The following is a 13,917-nucleotide window of genomic DNA, read 5'->3' as shown; positions in this document are numbered from 1 at the left end:
ATCTTCTGAACTTAGGGCAGATTTAAAAAAGCTTTGCTGACTAAAACATTTGCCATTCTCTTCATGCACTTCGCTGGGTAATTTTATTATTATTATTATTATCGTAGCTATGTAGGTAAAAAAAAAAAAAGCAAGCTGTCAGCAGCATTTCACAGACTCGGGCACTGCACAGAGACAAAAATTTTCGCAACACTTATTAACGAATTGGCGATAAAGGCAACAAAAAGAGTGACTGATAAGAAGCAGTTCCATGTGATGATGAAGAATTTGTTTACCTCATCATCAGGATCAGACTCCATATCCTGTGGTATTTCCAAGATGCATTGCAGGGGAGGAGAGGAGAGATGACACAATGGACAGCAGGGGAGTTATAGTGAGCGGGGAGGGGGTGTTTGGAAAACAAAATTCGGGATGAAAATGGAGCAGCAAAAACAACAAAGTGCTTCAGAAAAAGTCTATGGGGTTAATACATAAAACAAATAGCAAAGTAACAAAAGCAAAAGCAAAACAGTTGCAGGTTTTTGTAATCAATCAACGCCACAACAAACAGATTTTTTTTGCCTTACTCTTGTGTGCCCACAGTGAGCCAAGCAACAAATCAAAGCATGATGTGCACCTGCGGCTCCATGTGTACGTTGTGGGGTCTTGTGACTGGCACAGGCTTTACTATTATTAAAAGACACAAGCAGCAGGCAGTCGTCTCCAAACCAAACGTGCCTCAGTGGCTTCTCTTTATGTCTGGACAGCATCACTATCTGTCTGGCAGCTTTATTTCCATGTGGATGACATGATATGGCCTTACAGGATGAGAAGTTCAAATATGGTGATCCTACCTTCTTGTGGGTTGGCAGTGTGATATTTAAATTGCATATGGCAGTCTGTGGAAGGCCTTTTGTGGATTTGGGTTCTCTCAGGAAGGAGAGACGGCCACATGGCTCCTGGCCCATGTCTCTGATCTGTAGATGATAGCAAAAAAAAGTTGCATCAGCAGCTGAACAACACCTTAAAATCTTTTTTTCCCCACATTTGCCATTCTAAATGTGCTGGGAAAAAAATAAAAATCAGAAGGCAAATAATAGCATTTATTTTTTTAAACCCCATCATTTATATGACTTTTTAAGCATTTCCTAATGGACTGCACAAGAGCATTCTATTGTTATAAACACCAGCTACCATAATAATCCCATGCTAGCAGACAGGTGTGGCGACAGGTGGGACATGTTCTATACCTTCACGTTGAAAGGAAGTCTGTTTTCCTTGAAAGAGTAGAAGTTAAAAACCAACTGCTGCCCACTTTTGGTGAGAGGTGAAAGGTTGCCATAGCAGTCCACATAGATAGGCTTGCCCTCCAGAACCTGAGGAAGACCAAAGTAAAACATATATATTGTCACATCATGAGGATATAGTAAATACGAGGTTGGAAAAAAAACGTGACATTACCTCGATATCTTTGCTCCGGGCCACTTCTTCAAAGTTCTCCTGCTGCTCCAGAGTCTTGTCCACCTTGTCGTCCGTCATGCAGAAGCAGCGCAGCCGAGCCTCGATGGGGTCATTCATCTTGGCGAACACCACAAACTTGGCCAGGTACGGCACGCAGATCAGCTCCCGGTATAACTGAGACGCTAGACTCACCGTCTCAGGAATCTGGTGACAGTCTGCGAGCCAGAACCTGACGGGGGGGCACGATCCAAGGTGAGAGGTGAAAGGAACAACAGCACAGACGTAGTACAGTAAAACTACATCAAACATGTTATAAGGACTGCAGCTCCATTGTGCATGCATCCCTTAAAAGCAATAAATGAAACACATTTGGTTATTTATCCAAATGAGGCTCACAGATGCATGACAGCTGTGTAGTAATCTAATTGCACAGAACCAAAGTGAGCTCTGTTAAAGCCAGCCTGCACACTTCCCACATGATTCAAATTGAGTCACGATGAAAGGTCATGACTTTGCATTATTTAAACAGGAGGCTGGAACAAAGTCATTATAAAAGCAGAATGCAAAAAAATTTATGACCAACTTTTTTGAAGGGGCAATATCATGTAAAATCAACTTTTTTGAGTTTTATATCATGTTATAATGTTATACTGTCATGAAAAACATGCTCAAAGCCTTGCTCTGACTCATTCATGCATGTTTGAGAAATCCTGCAGCGTTTTTAGGCAGCCATGCTGAGGAGCAAAACGACAGGTGGGGACCAGAAACGCCTTTTGGGACCAGAAACGCCRCTGGGACGTGTCTTTAAGCTGAGCTTCCTCATCACGYAGCACARCTCCCCACCCCCTGCCCCCCGCCCATGACTCCTGCAGCCTCTCGGCAGTAACAAAGCAAACGAGTGAAACTGAAAGTGAAACTGAAGCTGTCTGCTGAGCTCCTAACTACTTCTCACTCAGTGAAGCTCTTTTCAGATTCAAAATACCTTTGAGGAAATGTATTTTCAGATGCCAAGTAAACTGCATCATAGTGCACGCGCGACCCCACCCCCCGCACTGAAATGGACGGGACAGAAGCAGAAGGTGGTTCTCAAAGAGACAGAGGCCAATTTCAAGGCGTTTAGAAGAAGAAGTGATGAGAAGATAAGTTTATTTTCTATTTAAACATAAAAACAGCATTTTAATAACAACTAAAGGCGACATAGATACTTTATTATGGTATAGTATTTAAATATATGTTTGAGAAACATATAATATTGCCCCTTTAATTAAATAAAATGTAATGGTCAATTTATTTAAAAAAGTTTAGAGTCTTCTGGAAAAGATGTTATTCTCAAAAGGGCATTAAAAATACCCTGACATTTTTTTTCTCTTTGCTGTGCTCAGCTCTGGCTCAGTGAGTGTAACCTGTGTCTCTCACCTGGCCGACACGTTTGTGGTGAAGGAGACACAGTCAGTTACAAAGGACAACGGTGTGGTTCCTGTGATGTCCTCCCACTGAGCGGGAGACGTCCCTCCTGTGTGAAACAAGACCAAAAGATGAACTCACAGCCTTTCTAACAAAACATGTTTTAACTTTAACACCGATTTTCTCTTCCTTCTTTTTCTACTCCGTTCAGAGCTCCCACAAATCTAAGGATGAACTGATCGTTAGGCAACAGGAGCCTMGTGATTATTAGTCCAAGCAGGGAGAATGTGGAGTATAAAAGGTGCTGCTGTGGTGTCGCCATGCTCGATCTGCAGCTCAGCTTGCCTGTGATGCTGCAGAGCAGACGCAAGCAGGGTGCGGCGTCGCCTCGCTTGCCGCTGGGATGACCTTCTGCCGATCTGGGCGGGACGGGGATGGTCATAGTGATCGGCTTGTGGAACTTCCTCCTCCTGGGCTCGACGGTGACGATGGGGCTGAAGGTGGCTCGGTTTCCAAGGACCGCCCTCACCATGTCATCTGGGACAGGCTGGGCCTAAGGAGAAATACAAATAAGCGAGAGGGAGGCAAAAGATTAAGGATTAATATTTGATCTGCTGACGAAAGTGTGCAGGCCTTTCCTTGGCATAACAAATATTCAACAGGAGTAGGTTGAGAATAAATAAGGAACATAATAATAATAATAATAATAATAATAATAATAATAATAATAATAATAATAATAATAATAATAATAATAATAATAATAAACACAATAAAGTCAAGAAACAGGTTCCATAAAAGGAAATGTACCTGCAGGCCAACACGGATCCTCTTTGTGAGCGCCCCCTGTGGGAACGAGGCCTGGACCATTGGGACGTTGTTGCAGGTCAGTATGCCTCCGTCAGGACCCATGTGGTTAGACTCCTGCTTGATCCTGGACACCACGGCGAAATACTGCGGGAAATCTCTGGTGACGATGCGGCAAATGCGCTTCTTCTCCAACTCGTCAGGACTGTCCAGTTCTGTTTCAAAAATACATTTTCACACTTGTCATTTCTTGACACAGTCAGTGACTAATGTTATGTACCGTATWTAACATATAACTGAGCAAGTGTGTACATACAGTAAATCAATGTTATATTTTGTTAATTTTACTTCAGTTCAATTAAAATTGTTGTATTTGTATTATTAAGTAAAAGTTAAAAAATGCTGGGAYAACCAAAAAAGAAAAAAATGTTTAACCCGAACCTGAATCAGAGCAGGAAACCAATCCAGTACTCAGCCTTGAATGTTTATTTACATYCATACAAAGAATATCAAAGTGGACAAAATTGCACCCCATCAGGACACAATAAAATGCTTTTTATAAAACCTTATCACACCGCAGATGTGATGTCATACCCCTAAAACAAGGAAGTTCCCTTAAAACGGTTCTACATTCTTAACATTTAAAACTGTTTACACTGCTGGAGCGAGGCACATGTTAAATAGAGACGTYTAGATTCTTTTACTGTTTAAAGTAAAAGATCACAGTTTATCACAAAGTATAAAATATAAAACTGTAAAATATTCAGCTAATCAACCACAAAATATCCAACAAGCTCACCCCATTTTTTTTAATGCAGGTAAACATCATTTTCCATGAATCCAATTACATCCTTCTTATGATAACATAATCGCAAAACTAAAAAAGTTCACCCAGAAATTACTATAGAAGTTTGGATAAAACATTTTTTTTGCATAAAAACATGCAAAAAAGTTCCAAAATGAGAGCGGCTCAGTTCAAACTAACCCCCAATTTCATCTTCAGAGTTGCTTAATAAGGATGATACAATATTTTATCCAACTCAAAACAAAAACTTGTTATAAATTTGTTTCAAACTACTCCTTCTGAGATCTTTGAGGACTGTAAAGTTTCTCTGAACTCATCGATGTGACATTTGTATTTGTTGTGTGAAATTATAAGATATGGAGCTCATAGTTAAAAAAGTGTCATCTCCAGTAAATTTACATGTTGGAGTCTTCTAAACTGAAGGCAATATTACTACAACTGCAAGTCTGTTGGCTTTTCATTGGTATGTCTAAAAATTTGCTTCTGCAGCCAGTATCAGAAAAAATCTTAAGATCTGAAATGGACTTATACCTCCAGCATACAAAGTAAAGTTATTCCTGTGTAATTCAGTTCATGTTCACCTACTGACGTATTGTTGGTAAGTAACCTCTTTACCTTCATCCATCCCAGCGAGCAGTTCAGTGAGATCTTCTGGACCGCCGTCAGACTGGTGCTCCTTCCAAGTGTCACCATTGTCACTCCTCAACACAATCAGCTCCCTTTCTTTCCCTCGCATTGAACCAAAATGAGGAATCTCCACAATCACAGGACTGAGAAGAAAACACAACATTACGGCTATGGCTACTGCTATAGCAATTCCAAATCCGTTCTTCAGCCAGGATTTCGGAACAGATGTTTCAAAGCCTACCCAAGGAACTGAGCGCCAGCAGGCCCCACCTCCACCAGCCGGCTGACCAGCCCCTCTCCCTCCACCATTGGTGGGGGATAGGCCAGCTTGTGCCTCTTAGCCAAGCGACAGGTGATGCGAGTGGGTGCCGTGCACTTCCTGGGAGGAATGATGATGCGCATGCCGTTGTGTCGGCTGCCTCTCATAGACCCACCACGGGCATCCACCATGAAGCTGACTAAGAACCTGCGAGAAGCAAACGGAACAGTTTCAAGAGAAGTAAATATATTAGTAAAAACAAAAGACAGAGAAGCCATGGAGACTAGTGAGGAAGACGATTCCCATGCTGTGATCACTGGACACCCAAATAAGAGAAAGAACAGATAGAAATTACCAGTAAAATACAGAAAGAGAGCAGGGAAGAGGATGACAGAAAGAAGAAAAAAAAAGAGATGCTTTGAGTTCTGAAACTTAGCACTTCTCACCTTCAACTACCTCAATTTAGAACATCAAGCATGGTCTGAAACTAAACAGGACGGGACTAAAGAGACAGGATGTTTAGTTTCCAGTTCTGGGGCTGAAGGTGAGGCTAATTGCTAAAGATTCAGATCTTCAAAAGCAGCGTTCAGTGATCAAACATTACACAATTTGTACAAATGTTTCACCAAGATTGATTTAATGTGACTGCAATTTTACGTGTCCTATTCTTAAAAAAAGAAGAAAAAAAAGACTTGGCATCCTAGTTACTGTATATAATCAAATAACAGCACAGTATGAGGAAAGATGAAGATGTGTTTAAGCTCAGAAAAGTCACCACAAATGTCGCTGAAAACTATGGTTTTCTATACCGTATGCTGTAAATGGCTGATTCTCTGAAGGGTTTTTAGGAAAACGTAATTCTAACATGCACAGTGAGGAAAAAGGAGAGAGAGAGGAAAAAAAAGACTCCCTATACACTTCTAAAAGAAAAGAAGCTTCAGAACACACAGATGAGACGGGCACAGACTGGAGAGAAAAGAGACAGCGATGAGATGAAAAAAAGGGAGGCGGAGTTGGAGGAGGGAGTGACGTCACTGCGGCATCAAGGGAGCGAGCAGCGAACTCAGTCATCACCTGGAGTCATACTGAGGGAGCGGGGAGGAGAAGCTGCAAAATAAACACACGGAGACAACGCAGGAGGCAACACCCCCCCGGAACCTGGTTTTAGTATCAGTTTCACAAGCACCGTTGGGATCTGTAATAACTACTGAAGATGGACGAAGACTAACAACTACGGGTGACAAAATTAAGAGAGGCGAAAAAAAAAGACAAAACGACAGTCATGTCTCCTCAACCTTAGAAGAAATTATGAGTCAAAAATAGAAACGAGACAACCAAAATTAGATGACAGATCCCAGCTATTTATGTCTGAATATAAAAAAAACCTTTCAGCTCATTTATTTTATTCTATTTTTTTGTGCAAGCACAGCGCAGTTTATTTAAAGCACATCGTCGCATTTTATGATGTCATATATTCAAAGTGTGTGCATGACATTTTATCTGTTTATCCAAATGAGCTCACACAGAGCCTGCAGTTTGTTTGAGTAATGATTAAAATAGCAAAATGCCTGCGAACGTGGAAGGACTTCTGGCCCATGTCTCCTGACTTGCAGTAGAACAGGAGAGCTTTAGCAGACATGGATTGTATTTTAGTTTTATGCTTCGGTGCTGTAGCTTTCTGCAGAAGCAACCCTGCACCCTGCCTGCATCAGTGCAGGTGGTGCTGACTATTGACTCTTTGAGTGTGAACCAAAAAATAAAGACCAAAAAGAAAAGCACCTTTATGCAGTAGTTGTACAGATGTGCATTGTCTCTCTTAAGTGTGTTGGGAAACAGATCCTGGCGTGTCGGATGAGGTGTTCTTACCCAGAGTGAATGGGGCTGGACACGGCGTTGTGGCTGTGGTCCATCATGTCCGGAGTCCAGCTATAACGCCGCATACACTCGGAGCTGTAGTCTCTGGTCGCAGCAAGGTGCTAAGTGAAGGACGCAAGGATACAAGTGAAGAAGAAAGGATTGAAAGATAAAACAATAACAAAGGTGAAGGAGAGGAAAAGACWAAATGGAACCAAATGAAGTCGAACAAAAAGACAAAAACAAAATAAAAGGGCAAACACTGCAGCACAGATGTACTGTAAATGTCCCTACTGTGTTGTCATGCATTGTTTGGAACATTTGACGTTTTTGTTTCCGACTGTCTCACAAGTTCACCAATGACTAATAAAATATAGCAGCGTGCAGTAAACATGGGCATAAAAACACAACAATCATATCAAAAAAAAAACTGAGACAATAAATGAGCTTTGATACAATACTGTATCATGATTGCAAATAATAAATCATATGCACCAATAAGAGAATAGGAAATCCCCAGCCAATATAAACAGAAATAAAAGGCAAGTATGAGTTTAATGTAAACTCAAAAGTAAAAACACATTCAAATGGAAACTGAACCCACTCTGACACTGATTTTAAATGAAGTAGAAGAACAAATCAATTGAACATGTCAAAATTAATACCTTACTGAGGGGGTCGACCAAGTACGAAATGTCTTTACAGACACTCTGAAGCTTAGTGGAGARGAAAAGCAGGTTTAGAAGTTGCATTCTGGACAATGTGTGGTCCAGGAAATTTATTTACAACAGCTTGGTTCAATGAAAAAAAAATACCACCAATTCCATGTACTTGCATCTCCTGGAAAATGGGATTATAGTCCATGTTTGGTGTAGACTACTTAACATATTTATAAAATATGTATGCTGGGGCCATCTATACTTTAGCAATCAGAAGTTCAGCAGGGGATTACATTTTTCTAGGAGAGAGAAACTGGGAGCCCCCAAAGTTGTTTGGTTTGAATGAACTTTTTGTCGAGGTGCTATGTGTGCTCCCTCCTAATATTTTGATAAAAGCACGCAACYATGTTTCTGTTGGTGCAAGTAAAGCTCCCCTGCTCCCTGCGTTATTCTAACCAGCTGGGGTTGGGATTAGCCCACTGGAGGAAAAACAGAGAACACTTAAAGTTATGAAGAAAATCAAACATTCACCGGGGATTCCTAAACACTGGATAATTCCAGCTTGCAAACCAGTGAGACAAGGATACCAAAGAAGGACAGAGTTAAACGTGGACTTACGAGTATGACAAGAAGAAAAGTTGAAGGGAAAAAAGCTGGATCTTACCGTGTCCTTCGTGGGGGCCAGGATTTCCTCAATCATCATACTGTCCCGGGCAAAGGAGCTCCGGTTGAGCGTGTTGGACCTATCCGAACTGAATGAGCGGAGGCTACATGTTACCATGCAACCCAACGCCACGGGCAACAACAAGTGAGGGGTGGAGGGCGCGTGGCATAAAACAAAAAGCAAAAGACTCGTTACTACATGCAACCTCCAGGGAACCAAAATGTACTTACTGGACAGAGTCTAAAAGTCAGGAGGGAGAAACTGAGCCAGGCGGAAGAGCTCAAAGTTAAACAAGGCTAAGATACCGCAGCAGTTTATTCAGAGATGGAAATGAGAAGTGAGGTCACTTTGTTTGCCCTTAGAGATAAAGCAAGAAGGCGAGAAGAGACGACAGGTGAGAGAAAACAGTTGGAAATGMTTCTCCAAGGTGTGGTGGGTGTGCCCTACTATTAGACGGCCCACGTCTAAAAAAGATCAMTGGCCAAAACTTAGATCCACCAGACTGACAGGTGAGCATAACAAGTTTTTAAGTTTGTGTGGACAGCAAAGGGYAASAAGATTAAACKCAACTKAACTGTTAAAATCTGATTTAAGCCRAAAGATTAGCTGGCCTGTTTCATWTCCTGAAAAGGAAAGCTTGTGTTCTCTATGGGCCTTGCTGCAATCTCGTTTTCTTGCTGTGTGCAGTGATGTGTGCCTATTTTTGCAGCATCAGTGCAGTGCTCTAGATCCATTCGAGGTTGATTTATTAAAAAAATAAACAAATAATTCAATAAAAATGCTTTTCTTTTTCGCCACAAGTTTAGAAGGCACAAAATCTTTGTGACTGCACGGTTTAAATTAGATTTTCTTCAGCATTATTACAGGAGAAGTTACTTTGTTGCTGCTAATTTATCTTAAATAAGGATGGAATATTTAGGGACAAGGCTTATTTCCCTCTGTCATATTTGTTTTTTTATGAGCGTATACCGTGTGCGTATACTGATGCGCCACGTATGTAAGAGGATGAGAGCGAGAAGTGGGGGCCGGGGAGGCAGAAATTGCAGAGCTCAGCGAGTTCGAGTGGGGACACTATTCAGCACAGAGAGAAGCCCTTTATTCAGCAGAGCCTGCCTACACCATCGAAGTAACCCAGCAACTCTGCACAGACTGAATGGACCCGCTGGCAGGGCAGGACCATGTTTTGACACCCGACTCCACTCCATCCTCACCCTGTTTGTTCTTCACAGCTTCCTTCCTCTTCATTCTGTGCATCCTTTTCTCCCTCAACCTCTTTCTCCCTCTGTGTTTCTGTCCTTCATTCTTATTTATTGCAACCCCCCCCCCCACCCGACTCACGATTTGGTTTTTGTTCATCAAATCATGTGAGGATATTTTACTTTTACTTTTCCTTCGTCTCGCAGTTTTCCTTTTCCCACATCTTTCTCAGCTATCTTTCTTCCTCTTTCCATCACGCTCCATTCGTTTTACTGGTAAAAACTCAAACTGTCTGACTTTACACAACAGCTCCACTTTTAACCTTTTTTGACATCAGATTATACAGTACCGTGCAAAAGTCTTGAGTCATCCCTCATTTCTTTTTCAATMATAGCACAAAAAGTAAAGAAATTTGTGTTTGGTAGATTATTTCTTTGTTGTAACAATGCTTCTTATACCGCTGGAAAGCCTGTTAAATTCCCGTTTAAAATGGTGCCACATTTGTAAGGAACATGCATTTTGTGRGATGAGCAGTAYAGCTGAATGGGTTGCGCACATGAAAAATTTGCCATTTGTGTCAAACAGCTTATTTTGCTTTTGCTATTGAGGCTTTGAGCTTCAGGTGGTCCCAGGTGCTGTCTGTAGCAATGGATCCCAAACTTTTCAGCTTTTGACCCYCAAAATACCAGCAGCAGAGACACGTGCCCCCAGCTGTTGTTGGTTGATAAACATTGTTTTCACGTCAAATAAACWAGAGCATAGTAACATTATTTATTATGCTATTTTTGTCCATTTTAAGTACATTAATATTATTATTTTGTAACAACAAAGGCAAAAATAAGTCGTTTTTTGGTGTAATTAATTTAGAAAATATTTTCAGGGCCCAACCTTGGTGTTTTAGGACCCCACTGCGTGTCCCAACTCCAACTTTAGGAACTTACTGGTCTATAAGATTTATTGCCAAGAAGCATTGTTACAACACGGAAATAATCTACCAAACACAATTTGCCTTCACTTTTGTGCTAAGTATACTTTTTTCAGCCAATTTGAGAAATTCAAGCTTAAGGCCAGTTAAATTATTACAAGAAAAGTCTGGGGGGAAAAAATCCCCAAAATACTTTTGCACATCACTGTACAGATTAACGTTTCAATGGTTTGAAATTACCACGCGGGGGTGTAGACTCACAAAGACGATCCCAGACAGTTTGAGTCAATGAAGTAATGCTCAGCATCACTCAGCGAAAGCAAAAAACAAACAAACAAACAAAAAAAAAACAGGCTTTAAATTTTCCATCTCTGCAAACTGTTGCCTAATCCCAAATAATTCCAGGAGCTGTGCATTTATTAACACTCCGACAGGGAGGATAAGCAGGGAGGATTATCAGACGATGACGCGTTTGATCCCTGGAAGTTACACTTGGGGTGACTGTCCAAACTTAAAGTGCCACATGAGAACTAAAAGGGAAAAAAATACACAAAATAAGCTCAGAAAAGGCTTGTTTTAAGGGTTTCTTTTTACACCAGTTTCAAACAAAAAAAAATGTTATAATGGATGACATGATGAATTTGTTACACTGATACAAAAACATGGTAAGAAATGAAGTGATGCTATCAAAATACACGTTACTGCAATAACATGACGCATGTTTTCAGAGAAACAGCAACACTTGTCGACACCAATGGGAATTAAATGACYTGGTTTTGGGTGGAGGTTTTCACACGGGTGTTAGATCTGGGGTAACAAGGAAGGGACACGGTTCACAGCTTATGTTTTCTACTACTACGCTACTAATAGCACTACTCTTTTCTTACCTGATTCTAGGGCTAGAATGAGGGAGCGGAAAAAAAAGGAGAAGAACAAAACAGCAGAGTGAAAAGCAAAGCATTTTTAAAACATTCAAGCATGACATGGCTTTTTTCTGGGGTTTTTTTTTTGTACAAATCCATATGATACTGATGCTGTGGCTTTGCATGACTGCACTCCAACTCAGCAAAATTTTTACGAGTGTGTGTTTGTGTGTATGTGCAGCCCGATAAAAGCAAACCATGCAATGTCGATGTCATAAAACAGAAAGGTAAGGAAAAGTAAAGAGCCTGCTCAGCATCATACATTAACTGAATGAATTATTTCATACATTTCACAGCATTCACACTCCTGTAAAGAACAAAAACAGTACGTTTTTTCTGACTATATTCAGCTGGATTCAGTATTTGCAAAAGAGCAATACAGGAATAAATTTTGCTAAAAAAAACATTGCAAACAAGCACAGGTAACTGTAAACACTGTTAAGTTACTGTCATATTCTACACTGTTCAGTGTGTTTTCTATATTTTTCGCGTCACAAACTGTGAACAGCAATCAAAAGTACCAACTCTTTCCAGTGTTTTCCTTCAAAAACAACTGCGTTCACATGGAATCCCTCCATCTCTTGTTTGCTGAACCCTGCTGATGTTAGCAGCTTCCTGCCACAGTTCACCTTGTWGTTTTTATCAATACGCCCATCACACAGCGCCTCTGCCATGTGTTTTCTGTGGCCCCAGTGCAACTGGGATGTGTTTTCATCGCAGCCATTGCCAAGTTTCCACAACGCGCTTTTTGTCTCACTGTAGTTTTCTATCTGTGCAGCTTAACTCTGTGTTACACTGTGGAGCTTTTGTAGTTTTTGCTTGAATCAGGTCAAGCAAAACGCTGAATCATCCTGTCAGCTTAGATCACTAAGTGGCAACTTTCCAGCTACTTTACTTTTGGTGATTTCTGTCACCTTTGRGTGTAATGTAAACTGTATCTGCACTGGAATGTAAAAAAAAAAAAAAGTACTAAAGATGTAAACAAATCCAGTCAGCTGAGCTTACATTTAGTGACAGGTTCTTACCTGGCTGAGCGGGCTCCTATGCTGAAACCTTGGTAGCCCTCCTGTGGAAGAGAGTCGTCCCCCAGCTCCTTGAGATCCTGAGGCCGCAGGTATTTGTCAGTGTCACCGGTCATGGCATCCTCACCTGGGTGAAGGGGGAGGAAACAACAACCTCCTGTTAACTCCAAAAGCAAATCCAGGTYAGGCAGGCAATGCGGCACCCTATAAAAGAACAGGCCCCAATGAATGCATCAGTCTCCTAATTTGATTACAGTAATCACAGAGAGCACTGGGCAGRAATCAACAGATTTCTATTAGAATATCACTGCAGAAACCCACTGCAGCCTGTCTCCTGCACTGATCTATTCATTAACACTCATTGCAGCTATTTTGGATAAAAAAAGAAAAAGAAAAACCTAATCAGAGGCAAGCAGTAAAACAACTTTGCGGTAAATCTGGAGAGGAACGCAGCTCCTTCCCAGCACTCAAAGCCCCACAGCAGAGCCTGAGCTCAGTCAAAAAAAATAAAAAAAATAAAAAAGTGCAAGGAAAGGCTCAGAAGCGCAGCGCACCTCGATCGGCGGACCGGTGGACGATGACACGCCGATCAATGAAGCCGCCGGAGCGGCTGTAGTGRTTCCCCTTGTCCCTCATGTCCGGTTCTGTCCTGCCCGCATCATTCCGCTCGTTCACCGCAGCCCCTCCTCCTGCCTTCAACACTGCCGCACTCCGAGCAGAGACGACCCGCGTCAAGCTGGAGGACACGGACTGCGAGCGCTTCCGGTGTCAAATTTCAAAATAAAAGCTACACTAATTTTTAGGTCAAAAAAGTTATGCTGAGACATGCAGAGTTTTATCATCTTGTTGTCATATATGCTTTTTGAAAAAAAAAAACACAACAACAACAAAAAAACTCTATTCGACTTCAAATAAATTCAAATTTAAATTAGCAGAATAGCTTCTGCAGACCAGCTCCCCATGACTTAGAAAAGAGAAGTGTGCAAAGAAAATGGATGGATGGATGGATCAATATGTCAATTAGCTGTGTGTGGCACCACAAATGGGAGAATGGGGAAAAAATATCTAACCTTTTATCAGYTTAAAATTTATTTAGTTTTTAGAATAAGCCCTATTAACTCAAGTTTATGAAGATAACTTGATCTGTGGGTTTTAACAGGTCTCTCTTGTAAATGAGACAATGAGTCTCAAGAGATCATCTTGTATAAATAAAGGATAAATAAATAAAAAATAAAATTCTCAGCCTGTTACTTGAGGTTATATGGTGCAGATGGTGGCTATTTCTTGATGAAAAAATATCTAAGATGCAGTCGAGACCAACAACTGTTCAG

At 41.1% G+C, this 13,917-nt stretch overlaps 1 protein-coding gene across 16 annotated transcripts in view; it reads right to left on the bottom strand.

Annotated features, from left to right (window-relative positions):
- LOC106533473 (ankyrin-3-like) overlaps positions 1-13,917 on the bottom strand; it is a gene marked incomplete at its 5' end in the record, with an annotated part of 38,110 nt that overhangs the window by 22,436 nt on the left and 1,757 nt on the right. For 6 of the 16 annotated variants that reach the window (XM_014029784.1, XM_014029793.1, XM_014029796.1 and 3 more), the window contains 15 exon segments: positions 276-302; positions 834-956; positions 1,230-1,355; positions 1,441-1,669; positions 2,857-2,953; positions 3,190-3,397; positions 3,655-3,866; positions 5,072-5,226; positions 5,325-5,549; positions 6,417-6,449; positions 7,209-7,318; positions 7,862-7,912; positions 8,520-8,622; positions 11,529-11,540; positions 12,590-12,713. In XM_014029784.1, the coding sequence (XP_013885238.1) occupies positions 276-302; positions 834-956; positions 1,230-1,355; positions 1,441-1,669; positions 2,857-2,953; positions 3,190-3,397; positions 3,655-3,866; positions 5,072-5,226; positions 5,325-5,549; positions 6,417-6,449; positions 7,209-7,318; positions 7,862-7,912; positions 8,520-8,622; positions 11,529-11,540; positions 12,590-12,713 (1,835 nt within the window). 16 annotated transcript variants of the gene reach the window in all.

This window comes from Austrofundulus limnaeus, unplaced genomic scaffold (genome assembly GCF_001266775.1).
Source record: "Austrofundulus limnaeus strain Quisiro unplaced genomic scaffold, Austrofundulus_limnaeus-1.0 Scaffold952, whole genome shotgun sequence".
Classification (NCBI taxonomy): domain Eukaryota; kingdom Metazoa; phylum Chordata; class Actinopteri; order Cyprinodontiformes; family Rivulidae; genus Austrofundulus; species Austrofundulus limnaeus.
The sequence above is the reverse complement of the archived record's forward strand: the minus strand, read 5'-3'. Positions and strand labels throughout refer to the sequence as shown.